Raw genomic sequence first — 20,751 nt, 5'->3', positions numbered from 1 at the left:
GGATGCATGCACTGTCCTGTCACTATTTGAGGAGGCCACGAGGATGGTGAGCAGTGACCATGCATGCATCAGTGAGACTGTCCCTCTTATTCACCTGTTGGAGCACATGCTGCGTGGAATAATGGACAGGGCCCTTGAGGCAGAACAGAGGGAGGACTTCCTTACCTCTCAAGGCCCCCTTTATCCAGACAGTGTTCCTGCTTGCCCGCCTTTCACACAGGAAGAGGACGAGGAGGAGGAGGATTGTGTCAGAATGGAGGTGGAGCCTAGCACTCAGCATCAGCAGCAATCTTCAAGGGATCAATTACAGTCCCAAGGAACCCATGGACTTGTACGTGGCTGGGACGAGGTGGCTGCGGATCATGTCATCCTCAGTGACCCAGAGGACTCTGCACCGAATGCCTCAGCAAACCTACGTTGCATGGCCTCCCTGATCATGCAAAGCCTGCGGAAGGATCCTTGTATTCGTGCTAATAAGGATAGGGATCATTACTGGCCGGCAACCCTCCTTGATCCACGTTACAAGATTAAGGTTGCAGACCTTATCTTGCCGGCACAGAGGGAGCAGAAGATGAAACATCTTCGGGAGGCCTTGCAGAAAGGTCTGTGCAACGCATTCCCATACTGGGAGGTTACTAAATCCTGGTCCTGGAGAACGTGTTGCTGAGGCTTCGGTCAGTCACAGAAGGAGCGGTGGAGAAGGTGGCCATCTGAGCGATGCGTTCAGACAATTTTTTAGTCCGCAGCCCCAAGGTCAGCAACCATCGCCAGCGTCTGTTTTACATGGTGCGGGAATACCTAGGGGCAAGATCAGACTTGGACACCTTTCCCACCGAAAATCCTCTGGCTTACTGGGTCTTGAGGATGGATCACTGGCCAGAGCTTGCACAGTATGCAATTGAGCTATTGGCTTGTCCTGCATCCAGCGTTCTTTCAGTACGCACATTCAATTCTGCTGGAGGCTTTGTAAACGATCACAGGGTGCGCCTCTCCACCGACTCGGTCGATCGACTGACCTTCATAAAAATGAATCAGGCTTGGATCACCACCAGCTACCAAGCACCTGATGCTGATGTAACTGAATATTTTTTTTTTAAATGTCAGATCCCTTCAAGACTGCCTATGCTGATGCTGAGTGACTATCCTGTTATGCTGAGTGACTATCCTTTTCCTCCTCAATGATAATGCTGATAGCTTGTAAGAACATTTTTGGTTCTGGGCACCAGTGTAATTACAATTTTTGATGCAATACTTTGCAGCGGGCTCATTTCTGCACTCATACCATTTTTCTGCCCCTGTTTAACAGGGGCATGTAATTACAATTTTTGACGCAATACTTTGCAGCGGCTCATTTCTGTGCTCCAACTAGAGTATCTGTGAGGGGTTGCAGTGTTGTGGCACCAGCACCAGAGCCTAAGTCCCAATTTTTCTGCCCCTGTTTAACAGGGGCGTGTAATTACAATTTTTGATGCAATACTTTGCAGCGGGCTCATTCCTGCGCTCCAACTAGAGTATCTGTGAGGGGTTGCAGTGTTGTGGCACCAGAGCCTAAGTCCCAATTTTTCTGCCCCTGTTTAACAGGGACGTGTAATTACAATTTGTGATGCAATACTTTGCAGCGGGCTCATTCCTGTGCTCCAACTAGAGTATCTGTGAGGGGTTGCAGTGTTGTGGTACCAGCACCACCACCACCACCAACAAAGACCCATTTTTTTGCCCCTGTTCAACAGGGGCATATAATTACAATTCTTGATCTAATATTTCACAGCAGGGCCCATTCCTGTGCCCACCAAGAGTAACTGTAAGGGCTTACAGAGTTGTGGCACCAGCACCACCACCACCACCAACAAAGGCCCAATTTTTCTGCCCCTGTTCAAAAGGGGTATGTAATTACGATTCTTGATCTAATATTTCACAGCAGGGCCCATTCCTGCGCCCACCAAGAGTAACTGTGAGGACTTACAGTGTTGTGGCACCAGCGCCAGCACCAAAGGCACAATTTTTCTACCACTGTTCAACAATGACATGTAATTACAGTTCTTGATATAATAGTTCACACAGCAGGGCGTTCCAGCGCCCACCAAGACTAACTGTGAGGGCTTACAGTGTTGTGGCAACTCCAACACTTAGGGCCCAAATTTATGCAGAGTATATACGGCAGGCCTCTACTTTCAAACATCCAACTTACAAACGACTCCTACTTGCAAACGGAAGGAGACAACATAAAGTGAGAGGAAATCTACCCCTAGGAAGGGAAATTCTCTTCTATAAGAGGTGTCTTCTGTCCACTGATGCTTTATCACCAATCCTTGTTTCACTAAAAAAAAACAAATTTTCAAAAAATCATTTGTCATTGGGACAGAAAGTGAATTGCAATCTTCTGAACAGATGCACACAGACAGCAAAACAAATGTTACAGGGGTGATAACCCTTCTCTATGTTTTCAGAAAAGCTTAATAATACATTTTATGGCTGGAGATACACTTTCAAAAAGTACCAGTTCACAATTACAAACAGATTCTACTTAACAACAAACCTACAGTCCCTGTCTTGTTTGCACTGCCTATATACTGCTGTTCAAAGTATATAGGGCCAAAGGGGCTTGTAATGACCTGGGGGGAATTGGGGGAAACCCATGCTATTTTTCTCAATGATTTTCATCCATATTGCAGGGACAAAAACTTGAAAAAAACACCAATAAACCTTAAAAAGGTGGCCTTTAATGGTAAAAAAGGAAAAGGCACTACAAAACACAGCAAGCAGTGGGGTATAAAGCTGACACGTTTCGCATTGAAGTTCAATGCTTAGTCATAGCTAAAAACAAAATGAATACATTTCAAATATATAAGTCACTCTAAAAACATTGTGCGGTCCGCCCCGCCTGTGATTGGCTATCGCTAATTTTGAAGATGGCAATCACCTGCGGGAGAAGGTCGAACGAATAAATCACACCCATTGAAAGAAACACATATTAAATCAAGCAATGGTAAAAGTAAAAGTAAAAGATCAATAAAAATAGGACTTAAATAAAATCTAATGAACCTGGTATACATACATAGAATTAGTATAGGTGTGAAACAAACGAAGAGTGTCATTTATAACACAAATCAGTGATGAATCAAACATTATTATTATTTATTATATATGTGTGTGTAATGAATTTCGTCCTGTAAAACGTTGTGACAAAATACATTTAAATAAATCTGGAAGTAGACGTGTAGATCTCTGTGAAGAAGCATACAATGTGTGATGGACGAAAATGATGTAAAAAGTGATGAAGGTGAAAAAATAATTAATGTATCTGTTCACTAGAAAAAATAATAATGTCGCAAAGTGTGAACCTTTAAGTGACAAAATATGTGTGTTTAAATATGTGTGGATAGCTAATATATATGTATGTAAATGTAGAAAAGGAGAGAAGAAATGAGCGATGGAAAAAACGAGATGGGGAGGCAAAAAGATGCACAAAACGAAAATGCAAATATAGACGTGCATATCATGATGTACATCCACTGCCGCCCACACCCCACCCCCCACCGCTCACCCCCTGTCGTAAAAATTAAATACATTGATCGAATAAAAAAACGATATTAATATATGGGAGAGATCTCTTAAGAGTGAAAGCAATGCACATATGAAAGTATAAGAATGTATATGAAGAAATCTAGCCAAAGCTTAATATGAATGTGCATGTCATCGCCAATATGTAAAAAAGAGTATTGGTTAGTCACTTGCAAGTGACAATAATGCCCCAGTACGTATGCTCGCTAGAGACCATCTTTATGAATACACATATGACAAGAATTCAGATGTAAGAGATGGAAACATGTATGTGCCGGTTAACTGTGGATACAATGAGTGAAGTGCCGAAAACTCAGCCGATCACACATGTATGGTCACAGGTAAAAATCAAGAGATGATAAAAGAATCAAAAAAGTCAGAGCACTATGAAACCGTCAAAAACAAAAGAAGTATTGGGTGATCGATGTATTAAATACAATACATATTTATGTAAATAACAATTAAATATAGGAAAAAATTATTGCAGGGACCAGACATTACATTTAAGCCGCAAGCAGTTTTAAATTACTTTTTTCTTATAGTAATCTCATTTTGTGCAGGGACAGTTCTAAACATGTGCCACTTCACAGGCATACTATAGACACCCAGCAGGTATGATATTTAAAGGAATTTTTCATTTTATTTTTTTTTCACATTAAGCATCATTAAAATCACTGCTCCAGAAAAAACGACCGTTTTTGATACATGATACATGTTCCCTGGGGCAAGACCCGGTTCTCAAACCTGCTTTCCGACAATAACTTGCATATAAGGCCCCGTACACACGTCCGAGAAACTCGACGGGCAAAACACATTGTTTTGCTCGTCGAGTTCCTTGTGAAGCCGCCGAGGATCTCGGCGAGCCAAGTTTCCTCATTGACTAACGAGGAAATAGAGAACATGTTCTCCATTTGGCTCGACGAGTTCCTCGTCAGTTTCCTCGGCCAAAAGTGTACACACGACCGGGTTTCTCGGCTCCGATCGAGTTTCTGGCTGAATTCTGCCGAGAAACTAGGTCGTGTGTACGGGGCCTTAGGCTTTAAAATTAGCACTTTTGAATTCGAACGTTCGAGTCCCATAGACGTCAATGGGGTTCTAAATGTTCGCGCGAACGGTCAGTCCGTTCGAAGGTTCTGGTGCGAACCGAATGGGGGGGTGTTCAGCTCATCCCTAGTAATCAGCAATGGCAGACTTTGTATTACTATTAACCTATTACTATTAACCTCTTCCCACTGCTGCCTCCCAGCCCTTTAAGAGCTTCTAAATGCTGGGGGACATTCAAGTCATGTGACCACTATGATTGACTGTCAGCAGTCACATAATTGGAAATTCTTCAATCACAAGAATGCATCGGGAGGTTAACGGTGCCCACCGGTGACTGTGCTATATACCATCGACAGGAAGAGATTAATAAAGGTTTATTTTACCAATATGAAATATTTTTATGCAATGAGACTAATTTAGTAAAGGGTTGAGAATGTTCAAACAATAAAATCCATGTAGATTCACTTCCAATATCTATATCTATTTCTGTGCAAACACAGTAAGTAAATAGAGCTTTTTTTTCATATGATTGGATATTTGCAGTGAAAATTCACACATTTTATTGTGCAACATTTTCAAATCCTCTAGTAAATCAGTTTAAATACATATGTACACTCCCTGTATTTGGAAGTAGAGGGGCAGATCCACAGAGAGAGTACTACTGATACGCCGGCGTACTTTCAAATTTCCTGCATCGTATCTTTAGTTTGAATCCTCAAACAAAGATACGAAGGCATCTGGGTTAGATCCGACAGGCGTACGGCTTCGTACGCCTTTGGATCTTAGATGCAATACTTCAGCGTCCGCTGGGTGGAGTTTGCGTCGTTTTCCGCGTTGAGTATGCAAATTAGCTATTTCCGACGAACCACGAACGTACGCGCGGCCGTCGCATTCTCTTACTTCGTCTCTAGTCGGCTTTTTCCGGTGTATAGTTAAAGCTGCTATTTTGCGGCGTATAGTTAGACTTATAAAAGAGAAAAAAAAAAGAAAAAAAAGAGCGGAGGGTGCACCGACCTAGTTTGATACTGATAAAATGTATTTATTCAAATATTAAAATCAATAGTTATACTCACAAAATTGGAGTTAAAATCAGGCTTTAAAATGAGTACAGCAGATGTCCAGCAACATCAGTGGAACACGAATAATCGTTTGAACCAACAGTCAATATTACAGCTGACGCGTTTCAGGGGCGTACCCCTTTCTTCAGAGCTAAGTGGTCTGCAGTGCTCCCTCGCCGTGGTGTTTGTGGGAATATATATACACATGTACACACACACACACCCACACATGTGGACCGGCAGACCTGTGCTGATAGGTCAGGGTCAAGGTTTACTCCTCCCAGATAAGGAGGGGGGGCTCACCATGGGCCCCTCCCCCTAGCCCTCAGAGCACATATCTCTTTCATGAGAGTAGTCTCATACCAGTTCAGCCTCAATTTTTAAGCTGGCATCATAGTTAGACTTGCCATGTTAAGTATGGCAGTCGTTCCCGCGTTTATTTTGAATTTTATTTATTTTTTTGCGTAAGTCATCCGTGAATCGGGATGGACGTAATTCACGTCTAAGTTTAAAAAAATGATGTCCTTGCGACGTCATTTAGCGCAATGCATGGCGGGAAATTTAGGGACGGCGCATGCGCAGTTCATTCGGCACGGGGACACGCTTCATTTAAATGAAACACGCCCCCTAATCGCCGATTTGAATTCCGCCGCCAGAGATAAACTACGCCGCCGTAACTTACGGCGCGAAAAATTTGTGTATTTGAAGTCTGGCAAAGTAAGTTACAGTGGCGTAGCGTATCTCCCATACGCTGCGCCGGTGCAGATCTCTGTGGATCTGCCCCATAGTGTTTTTTTTTATTATCTGCCACCATCATATGAGTAGTTTGAGGCTATACAGCCATTCAGGGCAAAGTGACAATTTCTATACATAAAATATCCCCTCCAAACATAAATACTTACCGAGCCATGTTCTCCTCCTGTCCCAACATTGCTACTGGCTCCTGTCTAACAATAAGCTAAGTATCTTGGGTGTCACTTTCCGATACGGCCTACACATTATTACTAGCTTCTGTCTAACAATAAGCTTTGTGTCTTGGGTACCACTTAACCCATGTAGCCTACGGAATATTTCTGTTTTTTGTCTAACAATAAGCTAAGTATCTTGGTTATTACTTCCCCATGTAGCCTGCACATTATTACTGGCTCCTTTCTAACAATAACCTAAATATCTTGTGTGTCACTTCCCCATGTAGCCTACCATAGGCGTGCGCAGCCTGTTGCATTAGGGTATGTACACCAAAGCTCAAAGCTGCGATGGATGGTGGGTGTGGCCAAATTGTGTTTACAGTGGGAGGTGCTTAATTGGACATGGTTAAATAAAACAAAAACCTTCCTGTAACCAAAAAATATGCTTTTGGTTCTCCTTATCCCCCAGTAGGGCGCTTTCACACTGATGAGGTGTGGTTTTTCCCGCACCATGGGTGCAGTGCAGTTTATGTTTGTTTGCTACAGTTTGACTTATATTATGTTTTTTTATTATGTCGCATGGTTTTGGTGTGTTTTGTGAAACAAAAAAATTAAAGCGCTTTGCGCTTTCAGAAAGTACATTAAAACCATGGGACATAATAGAAGTCTATTGCAAAAGTGCAGCTAACCTACATAAAAACCACGGGTACACTGTGCTGCACCCATGGTGCAGGAAAACTGCACTGCATTAATCTGAAAGCCAACCTGATTATCAATTACTACTTGCCTCTGAACTTTCCATTAATTACTACTAACCCTGGAACTCTTCTTCAATTACTACTGACCCCTGAGTAACTTCTGAGAGCTGCGTCACTTACTACAGAGTTCAAAGGTCAGTGCTAGGTGATGCAGAGTTCAGAGGTCAGTACTAAATGAGGCAGAGGTTAGGGGTCAGAGCTAAGTGAGGCTGAGTTAAGAGGTCAGTTCTAAGTGAGGCAGAGTTAAGGGGTCATTACTAAGTGAGGCAAAGGTCATAGCTAAGTGAGGCAGAGTTCAGAGGTCAGTGTTAACAAGTGAAGCAGAGGTTAGGGGTTAGTACTAAGTGAGGTAAAGTTCAGAGGTCAGTGCTAAGTGAGGCGGAGTTCAGAGGTCAGTGCTAAGTGAGGTGGAGCTCAGAGGTCAGTACTAAATCTTAGTTCAAAGTTCAGTGCTAAGTGAGGCAGAGGTCAAGGGTCAGCAGTGATACAGTGTGCAGGAATAAGTAGCAATCTGTCTCACCTCTGCACCACTGTTTACTTCTGTTCTCTGTCTTCCTGGACTCTACTCAGGATACTGCAGCTTCAACTCTTCTCCGCTTTCTCCTTTTCCCTGGTCCAGTAGGCAGACCTACTCATAGCCCCACCCATTGGACCAGGAAAAGGGATAAGGGGGGGAAGAACCAAAGTTACACTACCTCGAGTACTGCAAAGAGTCCCAGGGAGAAGAACAGACATAAGTTAATCCTCTCTCTGTGTCTTTCCTACAGCTGTGTTTGTTACAGGCAGCTACAGAGGAAACACTGCTGGTTTATGTCAGGGAGGGGGTGGGTGCTATAGGACGGCATGGTGAGTAGGAGCTGGGGATATGATTAGCTTGCAGCCCTGCCCCCACTTTTGTGCCAGCCTTTAGCGCCCCATCCCCTCCCTTGTACAAAGTCAATCACTCTCAATTACAGCCCCACCTCCCTACTCCCTGTGACGGCTCTTTACTACCTGCCCCCTCCCCAGAATAAACAACCATTGTTTCCCCTGTATCTACCTGTGACAAGCGCAGCTGTAGGGGAGACACAGAAGATAGGAGGCGATTGCTGGAACGGCTCAGTGATTAAGCATGGATTGGCAGGATTTAAATGAAATTTAGGGATGGTCCCACCCAATCCAGGGTATTTGGGAGATTTGTACACTGTGTGACATTTCAGTAAAGTTTGTTTTGAAAAAGTGAACAGTGTGATGGACCACAATTGTCAAATTGCCACTGTTGTCATCCCAACGCACACCAGCCACTGTGCCGTAATGCAGCTGCTGCTGTGAACGCACCCTAAAAGTCACAAAAGCTATTTTATGCCTATGTTTATATAATTCCTTTTTTTAATATTAATGAATGGATTTATGTTTGTAAGCAAATCCATTCATAGTTCTGATCTCTGATGTGAGTACAGTGGTCAGTCACAATTGTCCTCAGTTCAGCTTTCTACATTGATATAGACGGCTTTTTTTTACCTTTATAAGAGAAAAATTTGCACGCTACAATGTTCTAATTTTTAAGTAAATATAAACCATCAACCTCCAGTGAATATAGTGAAAATAAAATAAAAATAAAGGCTCCCCCCAACGTGTTGCATCACTGGTCACGTGACTTCCTCAGGAATTTATACAAGAAGTGCCATTCCTTTGAGTGAGCTGTTTCCTCTATATGTGGAATTACACAAGATGTTTTAATGCCAAGTTTTGGACGTAGTTATTTGTCTTCGCCTAGAACCTGGATGCCTTTACAGATCCATCAGCAGGATTCCTTATCTGACTATCTGATGAGCCTTGTTTGACCCTTGGGTCATTGTTGGAGGTGAGCGGCCAATTCATAAATTTAACAGTCGATGCTTGGATAGATGTTTTATCTGTTTTTTTCTTCTATCAAGTTATCTCTATGAGATTTTTGCCTTTATATGAACAAACCCTTACCATTGGGCTTTAGTTGGACTTTATTCACATTTATTTATTAATTTGTATGTTTGGATACTCATCATATTTTTTCTTTGAGTATATTACTTTATGGCACATTATTGAATAATCGCACCATTCCCATCTTTTTCTTTTGTTTACATTTAAACCCATTCAAACATAACCAATGGGTCTGAGGATACTCACAGCCATTCATACCAGTAATCCCCAGAGGATAGTATTGGCTGTTTGTTGATACAAGTGCACTGACAGATCTGGACTTTAAAGGGTTTGCTTACCTGCCCCTACCTTCAATTTCTGCTGCCAATATGGGAAGTAGGTGGCAGGGAGTGTAAGATGTTAGAAGAAAGATGTGGGTGGATTGGTTAGCAAACCTGGCACTGTCCTGATCTGACAGCATTCTCATATTCAGAAGCCTGCAGCTGTGTGTACAGGAATACAGGAACTATGCATTGACCGGAGGGAGGACCTGGAGGGAGAGAGAAGTCTTCCCCTGCCTCATTCCGGCTCTCTCCCCCTCTCCTTGCCTCTTCTTGAACTGGGTGGTGCAGGTTGTGTTCTCTCTCTCTCTCTCGCTCTCTCTCTCCTCCCTCCTGTCAGAACAGCTCTCATGTATAATGTACATATCTCTGCCGATGCTGGAGCATTGCACTGTCAGGAGAGAGGCGGGGGAGAGAGAACACAACCCTCACCTCTTCCTGGCTCTCTCCTTCTCTCCTCGCTGCTCCCAGTGCTGGGATGACATGAGTAGTGATGCAGCTGTCACTACTTCTATCAGCTTTTTATCATAATTAACTCACCACACAGTGCCCCATCTATATAGTATACTGCTGTGCCCATGACAGCTTCCCTTCCTGCCCACCCCTTGCCCTGGCCTGTCAATAAAGATTGGTGTTTAACGTGAAGGATATATGGATATATGGGGAACAGGCCAACATTTTCTTGCTGTATATGTTTGCTTTATGACCCATTGTCCCTTCCTTTTGCGATTTACATGGCAAGTCCTGTTAATAATTGATTTAGTGGCCCTGAGTGGCCAATCACCAGGCCAAACAGTGTCATGTGTGGGGGATTGAACCATGGCATCACCCCATTCTAAAATGTGTACGTCCTTCATAACTTGCCGATATGGATATCTCTTAAATGGCTCAAAAAAATAAAAATCATTATTTCGAAGGCTTTTATGGAAAAGAAAAATCATATGATTAATCTATCAATTCTCCAGCCAGCTAGGGATGGGGCGGATTGGTGGTGCCCCAGCCGAGACTATATTTCCTAGCCTCCCAACTTCAGCATTTTGCTGGTTGGGGAGTTGTGAATTGGGAAGATCCTATACAGGCCCTATTGTTAAGTCATTGTTCTTGTTAAAAATCTTCTGACTCAGCTGGAATCAGGAGCTTTTGCTTATACCTGTAAAGGTCCAACATTTGCACTTACGGATAGTGTCTGACAGGAAATGAGGTGTATAATGAAATTTGAAGGGGCTTCGCAGTATTCACCACTTTGGGGGAATAGGCATTATAAAGAACTATGTAAATTGGAGGGATTCAAGCGTTGGTGTTCCCAGGGGTTTCAGTATATGGCCCAGCTGTATTCACATAAAGTTCTGTGCTCCTTTCAGGATCTTCTAGAATTTTATTAACTGCCTCATCATATTTTTTTTTACATTTCTACAATTACATCATGCGGTACAGTCTCAGTTTAAAGGGGAAAAGATAGTGATAAGGTCGATGCCACTCTTAACTTCTTTAGCAGTGTCGACAGAGAAAAAAGGCCTTATCTCATCTTTATACGGCCAACTTATGAGGTCATTTCAATATAATTGTGCTAACCTGGGTAGAAAAGGGTGGGAGATAGACCTAGGGGATATTTCAGGTTATGTCTGGCAAATCATTTTGAAAAGGGTGCCTTTAGTTTCATTATCACCTGCATAATGTTTGTTTTTAATTATTCAAAATATACAGGGTATATAAAACACCAGTAAAGCTTTTTAAGTGGGGCAGGATACCTTGGATTGTCCACATGGCCAAAAATCTCCAGCTGATCTAATACATGTGCTGTGGAAGTGTCCTGAACTGATTAGATACTGGCGAGAGGTGGTGACTACAATTAATTAGGTTTTTTATACTTTTATACTTAATATGGATCTGCTTATTGGGTTATCTCGATGAAGATTTTTTTTCCCATTGCGATTTAGTTAGCCATTAGTAGATTATTGTTAATTGCACATAAGTTAATTGCCTTAAAATGGATGTCTCCGAGTATACCCTCATTTGAGGAATGGTGTCTTCAAGTAAATGATAACTTTCTGAAGGAACAACAAATCTATTGTAATAGGGGCATACCTAGTAATTTAAATAAACTGTGAAAAACGTGGTTATCTGCCCTGGGGTTGACCCCATCTTCATTAGCCTCTGTTGGTTCTTTGTAGTGGGATCAATTTTGGTTTGCGATAGTAAGTATGTATTCTGAAGGAAAATGGGGATGGATTGCCATACCAGTGGCTAGATAAGAAAGGTGTGAATTTTCTTCATAGACACAGGTATATAGCTTACTACATTGTGTGAATACTGGATTAGTGGGTTGAAAATGCATTTTTCTTTTTTTTTGTTTGTTTGTTTATGTGTCTGTTCTTGTCATTTGTAGAGGTGTATAATGCTTGTTATGTTGTATAGATGATTGGCTAGATTCACGTACGGCGGCTTAACTTTCTGCGGGCGTAGTGTATGTTATTTACGCTACACGGCCACAATTTAGATGGGCAAGTGCAGTATTCACAAAGCACTTGCTCCATAAGTTGCGGCGGCTTAGCGTAAATTGGCCAGCGTAAGCCTGCCTAATTCAAATATGGAAGTGGTGGGTGTGTTTTATGTAAATTAATAGTGACCTCACGTAAATGACGCTTCAAACAAATGGTGCATGCGCCGTCCGTGGACATATCCCAGTGCGCATGCTCCAAATCACATCGCAAAAAGTCAATGCTTTCGATGTGAACGTAACTTACGCCCAGCCCCATTCACGGACGACTTACGCAAACGACGTAAAATGTGAAAAATTCAACGGCTGTCCGACGTCCATACTTAACATTGGCTGCGCCATCTTTTTGGTGGTTTATCTTTACGCCTGAAAACGCCTTACGTAAACGGCGTATCTTTACTGCCACGGGCGAGCGTACGTTCGTGAATAGGCGTATCTTGCTGATTTACATATTCTAGGCGTAAATCAGCGTACACGCCCCTAGCGGCCAGCGTAAATAGACAGCTAAGATAGGACGGCGTAGGAGACTTACGCCGGTCGTATCTCAGCAACATTTAAGCGTATCTCAGTTTGAGCATATGCTTAAATATACGATGGCACGGATTCGGACTTACGACGGCGTATCTACTGATACGCCCCTCGTAAGTCTTCATGAATCTAGCTAGATATGTGTAACAAAAAGAAGAAAGGAAATTTCAGAATTTGCTTTGGCTTGACTTTATGTGATGCCTTGGACATGTTGGAATTTTTGTAATATTTTAATACTGATATATTTGCTCTATTCTCCAATATGAATGTAATTTGGTCTGGTCTGTAGCGCTATGGCAAACTGATCAATGCAGTGGTCCTGCTCGTCCAATCTGGAAAAAATATTACAAGTTGGATTGCTTGCATCTTCTGAATTCATGGCTCCTGCATAATTTCAGGAACCATAAACCAGCCAGAAAGTACAGTTAAAAATCACACCTTTAACCACTTGAGACCAGCGCTGTAGACGAAAGACGTCCACAGCGCGGCTCTCAACTGCCGGGTGGACGTCCCTGGACGTCCTTTTATTTGCATTCCCCGCGCACGCCGCTCGGGGCGTGCAGCGGGGAAAAACTGTGCCCAGCGCATCGCTGAGATGCTGATGCGCGTGCCTGGTGGCCGCGATGTCCGCCAGGTGCCCGCGATCGGCAGTGACAGAGCAGGGACGTGGAGCTCTGTGTGTAAACACAGAGCTCCACGTCCTGTCAGGAAGAGAGGAGACCGATGCTGTGTCCCTTGTACATAGGGACACAGATCGGTCACCTCCCCCAGTCAGTCCCCTCCCCCCACAGTAAGAATCACTCCCAGGGAATACATTTAACCCCTTCCTCGCCCCCTAGTGTTAACCTCTTTCCTGCCAGTCACATTTATATAGTAATCAGTGCATTACTATAGCACTGTTTGCTGTGTAAATGTGAATGGTTCCAAAAATGGTTCCAAAATGGTGTCAAATGGTGTCAAAATGGTGTACGCCGCAATATCGCAGGCCCGACAAAAATCACAGATCGCCGCCATTACTAGTAAAAAAATAAAAATAAAAATAAATTCATAAATCTATCCCCTATTTTGTAGGCGCTATAACTTTTGCGCAAACCAATCAATAAACGCTTATTGCGATTTTTTTTTATCCAAAAATATGTAGAAGAATATGTATCGGCCTAAACTGAGGAAAATTAAAAAAAAAAATTGGGATATTATTATAACAAAAAGTAAAAGTGTTTTTTTCAACATTTTGTGTCTTTTTTGTTTATAGTGCAAAAAATAAAAACCGCAGAGGTGATCAAATACCACCAAAATAAATCTCTATTTGTGGGGAAAAATGATAAAAAATATAATTTGGGTACAGTGTTGTATGACCGCGCAATTGTCATTCAAAATGTGTCAGCGCTGAAAGCTGAAAATTGGTCTGGGCAGGAAGGGGGTTTAAGTGCCCAGTAATGAAGTGGTTAAAGTGGTTGTAAACTCTTTACAATCACTTTATGATACAGGTAAGCCTATGATAAGGCTTACCTGTAGCTAACGAGGATATCTCCTAAACCTGCACTGTTTAGGAGATATCCCCTGTCCCCTGCATGTGCAGATGTCATTGGCACATGCGCACTAAAGCAAACTGAAGCTATGGCAATTATGTGCTGTTGCCTCAGTCTGTGTGCCGTTACTGGTGCCTCCCGCATACCAAAGGGAAGTCAGCCAGGCTGAGTAATACACAGGAACACTGGAAGGGATGTACTTAGAGCTCATAGACCACGCAAGGGCAAGGAGGAAATGAGCTAAGCTGTTTAAATAGTAAAAAGGGTCTAGCACTAGGCTGGATTAATGAGGCAGCTTTTGAGCACTGAAAGAAAACAGCTGCTCGAAAAAGTAGCAGGAGCCAGCCCTGACACTGTAACACCAGTTCAAACAGGAACTGTGGTGGGAGGTCGTGAGGGATTGGGTAAGTATACATGGCTGAGGGGGGTGGGCTCTGTGCAGATACTGTCATTTTTGCAATGAATAGGAAAATGCAATGTTTCTCTTTAACTATGAGCACAGCTTAGTCTTTATTGTGGTTTCATACACTTCTTACATCTTCGAATCTCTTCCCTATTAGCTGAAAGAAAGCGCTCTTTAGGAAAAGATTACCATCCCCTTTGCCTTAAATGCTTTCAGTGTAAAAGACAACTTACTGCAGGGCAGCATGCTGAGGTAAGTCACCAAACCCGTGATGATAATTCTATTCAGGAGATAACCACATATGTATTTCATGAAAGTTTTTGATAATTAAAATGCCATAGTTTCCCTGATAGCTATTATGTGTATATGCTGCAAATTGTAGCATATAGCAAATATATAGGTGGTTGGTAACCATGGTAGTAACAAATTACAGTCATTGTTGATCTGATAAAGTACATTTGGACATTCAGAACTGTGTTTATTAGCAACTATCTATGATCCTAGTTGAAAACCAGACAAATTAATTTCAACAGCAAGCTGAATTTAAACAGTCAATAAAGCCCAATTCCAATCATAGTTAAAACTTACTAACCCTTCCCCCTCCAACTCCCTGCACATGGTGTTTTTGTTTGTTTTTTTGACATTTGAGGTCTAATTAGCGCTGCTGGAAGATCTGAATTACTCTCCCTTGGCTTCAATCCAGTAGCAGAGTACAGTAGTGATGTGTACATCCAGTCTCCATGTCCTGGGGAGAGGGAAATCATAAGTGGGACTTTAAATGTGCCATAAGAAGGGCATGCTCTGAAACTTTCAATAAAACCTATTCAGCATCTTTATTACATAGTTAAAACATCATAAAAGTCACAAAGACGTAGCTGTCATACATGTATGTGATCATGCTAAATTGGTGCATGAATGGAGCTACCAAAATGGCGTAGTGGATCAATGCATTTTCCAGTAACCTTGCTTCTTCAGTCTGATGGGTTTAGTTGACTCTTTGGCCGTTAATAGGGCTATGTGTACTCTATTGGGTTTCTTATTTTTTTTTTCCAGGAAGGCGATAGTGCTCAAGTGGAAATTGGCTATGGTCCCCAATTTGCCCTTCTGAAAGCATCTAATGGATAGGCTTGTTCCACCTAAACAAAGCTACATATTTGTCTCTAATGCTGGCCATACACTCTACGAAAAATCGTCCGAACAAACTTTCGAAAAACGAACGTTCGGTCGTGAGCGCAAACGATAGTGCCATCATGTAATGACCGTTAAGTCGTTCAGTGGACATGAATAAAAAAAATGTGGTTTGTTTTTTATTCTGAAGGCAAAAGATAGTAGGGAATGGATACCAAGCGCCATGAGGCGATTCAGTTTGCATGTGTTTTTCACTCACTCACTCACTCAAATCCTCAGCTTCTAACTTCAGCTTGTTTTATTAAGCTTTGTCAATAAAAACTGGAAGCTGATTGGCTACCATAAACATCTGCACCACAGTTTACACTTTCCTGTTTTAGTAAATTAACCTCTATGTGGGTTGATTTACTAAAACTGGAGTGTGCAAAATCTGGTGCAGCTCTGCATAGAAGCCAATCAGCTTCCAGGTTTTATTGTCAAAGCTTAAAGTGGATGTAAACCCACTCTCATCCTTTCTAAACTACTTCCATAGTGCTGATCTATAAGGATATACATGCCTCCTGCATTTATCCTTACCTGTCAAATGTCTCCCCACTGAAAGAACTGAAAAACTGCAGATTCTGTGGGTGGGTCTGTTGTCTGGAGCCCTGTGGGTGGACTCCCCGCCTACCTCTACACTCCCCTCAGGCCTCGTACACATGACCGGTTTTCTCGACGATCTCGTCGGGCTGGTTTACAACGAGAAACACGTTCGTGTGTATGCTTAGAAACCCACTCAGAATAAAGTATGTGACGGGAGCGCACCTTCGATAAAGGTAGCGCTCGTAATGGAGATAGCACATTTGTCACGCTGTAACAGACTGAAAAGCGCAAATCGTCTCTCACCAAAATGATACTTACCACGCAGTAACATGAGATTAGCAAAAGCAGCCCCAAGGGTTGTGCCAGTGGAATCAAACTTCTCCTTTATAGAGCCGTCGTACGTGTTGTACGTCACTGCGTTTGCGAACGACCAGATTTTGTCTTGACAGTGTGTATGCAAAGAAAGCTTGACAAGATTCTCGACAAGCCTGACAAATACCTTGTCGAGGAAAATAACGTTTCTTTTACGACAAGATTCTCGGTCGTGTGTACGAGGCTTCACACTAAATTCTGCTATGATCACTAACATCCAGTCAAAATCCAGAAAAGTAACCACATGACTTCAGAAAAGGAGTGTAGGTGGGAATTAAAAAACAATGCCTGTCTCCAAGCTAGTGCATGAGATATGTAAATAACCTGTCACTCACAGCAAGGGAGCGGAACGGACTAAGGTTTTTTCTCTGTAAGTCCGTTTTATTTCACTGAACAATAAAAGAGGATTGCTCAGAGCTAAATTAACTCTGTGTGGCAAGACTTGGCACAGATGATATGAAATCTTATACTGTACATTGTGACAGCAAAGAATAAAACAATTTCGGTGTACATCCACTTTAATTGAACAGGCTGACGTTAGAAGCTAATTGGCTACCATGTACATCTGTACCAGAGTTTGCATTTTCCAGTTTTAGTAAACCAACCTCGATTGGTACAAATTTATTCCAAAACAAAACATTTTATGATGTTTTATTGAAAGTTTCAGTGTATGTCTTCCTTGTGGCACATTTAAAGTCGGCCATTTGTCTCCCCAGGACATGGTGACAGAGGGAATTGTGTTGTAATACTAAAAGTAATTTAACCTTGAAGTGAAGCCACAGTTATTGGACAATGCTGGGAAGAAGATTGGTATTGCATCAAAAGCTAAATTTTTTAACAGGTGTAAAAAAAATGACAATGTATTTTTAAGAAGCTAAGGGATTAAAACATGTTAACTATAGAACGATTAACCAATCAAATTGTTTCATAAACCCCTTAATTTCATGAACCAGAAAAATACTAAAGCGTCATGACTTCCCTAGACAGAATTAAAAATAATGGGTAATACAGAGCTGTGCCAAATAAACATATAAGTGAATTTCAAAAAGCAGCAACTTTTTTGTGAGTCACACCCAGCACAAGTCCAAAATAAAGTTTTACTACATAAATAATGAAGGAAAAAAAAACATATGCAAACATATTGCAACAAAGGAGTCCATAAAGTGATAAGAAATCCAATGAATCCGACGGAGCATTTAAAAATTCACCAGAATGGTATGTGAATTTCAGAAAAAGCCTTCACCTCATATGAATGGCCGCTTACCAGCTCCTTATGACCTCCTATTATGGGAGGTCTTTCCCACTTGTGGCTATAAACCCAGCCAGGGCCTTTGCTAATCCAGGGAGATCACACTGCCACTCGGGAAGGGCTGATCACATAATAAACCTGAAAATAAATAAGGCTTCCATAGTGTAAAATCTTTAGATGTTTTTAAAAGTAAAAAATAGGTTGCATTTACAAGAAAGAGGGTTAAATCTCGCATTAAAAAAGTTAAGCCGGCTGGCTCGCTATAGCAGCCCATCCTTCGGGGACCTGCGCAAATGCAGTGACGTCAGCACGTCGCTTCTCTTTACGCATTTTGTCACAAAATGCCATTGTCCTGGGGAACGGGTGGCGTGCAGATACAATACAGATAGCAACTGCACCTCATTCTGAGCTTTGGGCAGTCGACATCGGCCATACTCCATTTTGAAAAAGGGCAATACCCACACTTATGAAAAACAAATAACTAGAGATTCAATAGCTAATCGTGCTGTTCTAAATTTGACAATAGATTATTACACACAGAGCAACAACAGATTAGCTATAATATCATCCAACTATCGCTATGAAAAAGTAAACACACTTTTAGCATTTTGATACCCAATCGTAGTGTGGCAACCAAATACTAAAAAGTATGATCTCACAAACTGCAAACTATTTTTTATTATTAAAAATGTCTAAAGATTTTACACAATGGAAGCCTTATTTCTTTTCGGGGGTTATTATGTGATCATCCCATCCTGGGTGGCCGATACATGGCAGTGTGATCTCCCTGGATGAACAAAGGTGGAGGCTTTGTCTGAGATTCACATACCATTACGGTGAATGTTTAAATGCACCCTCGGTTTCATTGGAATTCTTATCACTTTATGAACTCCTTTGTTGCAATGTGTTTGCATGTGATGAGTTCCCTGCATTGCAATATAGAGGTCAATATAATACCAATATATAGGAAAACTTCAGTAAACGATTATGGATTGCTGATATTGTTTTGAAAATGCTAGTTGCCAGGCTATCAACGCAGATCCCATGGCTTTCAGTTTAAATCACCTAAATACATTTTAGATGTGTTAAATACAAAAGGTATACAGAGGTCTCCTTCTATACAGTGAATAAGGGTCCTTCTTTACAGCATACTGGCAGGACACAGACTTATCTACTCAAGATGTGGCTTATTTTTAAAGAAAATAAACTATACAACTTTGCACACCTTTTGTTTTGATGCACCTTCGCGAGCTTTAACACTTTTTATGTAACATGCCTAGAATATTAAGCTGAGGACTTTATTATAGTCTGACATGCTGCATCAATAAAATCAGGGGCAACAATATCAGCTCCATATTTCTCTCAATATAGATTATATTTTACATAGTACTACAGTATGTCTCTTTGCTGTATCGATAAGTGCAGAAAGAATAACTTCTGAAAATAGTAAGAGCGTGTACAGTATACAGTATCAAAGACTGACCATATCTAAAAATTCTCATTTTATGGTTCTTTTGAACAAATTAATCTGAATCTGGGCCAGGCTATGGGTAGGAGTTGACAACAGTTTGATATAAAATGTAAAGAGTGTTCTGTCTATGTATTATAATGTTTGCCTTTATTTCAGTATGATGACAGGCCATATTGCAACAACTGCTATCTTTTACATTTTGGGCCACGAGGTAAGATTCCTTATTTGTTCATTTTATACTACAGTACAGCTTGCTGCAGACATAGTGATGTGTGACTCTGTACATAAACACCTTTAAGTGACTTCTGAAAGCAGCTCACTTGTCATCCACTGAGAATGACAGCCATCAGTAGTTTTCTAGTGGATGATTCCTTCAAGAGCTGCACTGCAGTTTTTAATGGCATAACAATTACAACTTACTATATTCCTTTTTTGATGAATATTGGAAATATTCAAATGAGCATTACTATGGACTTTATTTAACAAGATAAAATGCAATAACCCAAAAAGAGAAATCGAATTCTACTTCCAGTGATCTTTTTTTTTTTAATGAAAATAAATTGCAGTGTTTCCTACAAGTTGCTCTAATGTGCACTTTAGCGTTGATCTTACTATTAACTAGGTCAGTGTATATTCATTTATCTGTATCACTTAGCCTTGGTTCACACTGAATGCAGATTTGAAATCACGCTACTTTAGCGTGATTTCAAAGTCTATATATATATATATATATATATATATATATATATATGTGTAAATTCAAAATGTGTCCTTTATGCCTGAAATTCATATTTTCTCATTTATTTTCTATAGCAACACGTGGTCCAGCATCTCGTAATCCTTATGGCAGAGAATCATCTACTTCCTCCTCAACAACAGCTAAAGAGAACCAGAGCAAATAATGAAAAACTGTGATAGTAATCTTGAGCATGTTTCCCTTTTCCTTTTTTTTTTTTTATGGTGTCTTGATCAATAAATCCTGTTTTATAAAATGTACATGGAATACCAGAGAATGACATTTGTAAACTAAAACAAACATAGGCCTTTTTTTTGTATTTGGTTGTAAATGTTATACCATTCTGTCTTTATTATTGCTCCATTTCTGAGACATTTGTTTAAAATGTTACTAAGTTGTTTGTTTCAAAATATAGATACAAGGAGATGATAGTTAATATTTTATTAATTTACACAGGAGAAAAAGTGAAATTGTGAATGTAAAAAAATATATATATTTAATTATATCAACAGTAATGTGTCTTGCAGTTTTGGAACTACTCATTGCACTTAAAGCTTCAAAACTTCTTAACAGCAGTGCAATGGAATACTATACTTTGTCAGCCGCTATTAAATAATACAAGTGGTAGGCTAGGCAGTTGCTCTAAGTATGAGAAATGGCAAATATATTTGTTTAAAGAACTCCAGGCTAACAGCTTAATGCACAGAA

At 41.1% G+C, this 20,751-nt stretch overlaps 1 protein-coding gene across 1 annotated transcript in view; it reads left to right on the top strand.

Annotated features, from left to right (window-relative positions):
- Positions 1–20,531, top strand: part of LOC120946892 (cysteine-rich protein 1-like) — a 72,677-nt gene extending 52,146 nt beyond the window's left edge. The window contains exons 2-4 of the mRNA XM_040361718.1: positions 14,663–14,757; positions 19,464–19,518; positions 20,121–20,531. Coding sequence (XP_040217652.1) covers positions 14,663–14,757; positions 19,464–19,518; positions 20,121–20,209 — 239 coding nt within the window. The 3' untranslated portion in view covers positions 20,210–20,531. The remainder of the gene's footprint in view (positions 1–14,662; positions 14,758–19,463; positions 19,519–20,120) is intronic.
- The last annotated feature ends 220 nt before the right edge of the window (positions 20,532–20,751 follow it).

This window comes from Rana temporaria, chromosome 1, assembly GCF_905171775.1.
Source record: "Rana temporaria chromosome 1, aRanTem1.1, whole genome shotgun sequence".
Lineage (NCBI taxonomy): Eukaryota > Metazoa > Chordata > Amphibia > Anura > Ranidae > Rana > Rana temporaria.
Note: the sequence above shows the minus strand (reverse complement) of the source record. Positions and strands in the feature narration are given on the sequence as shown.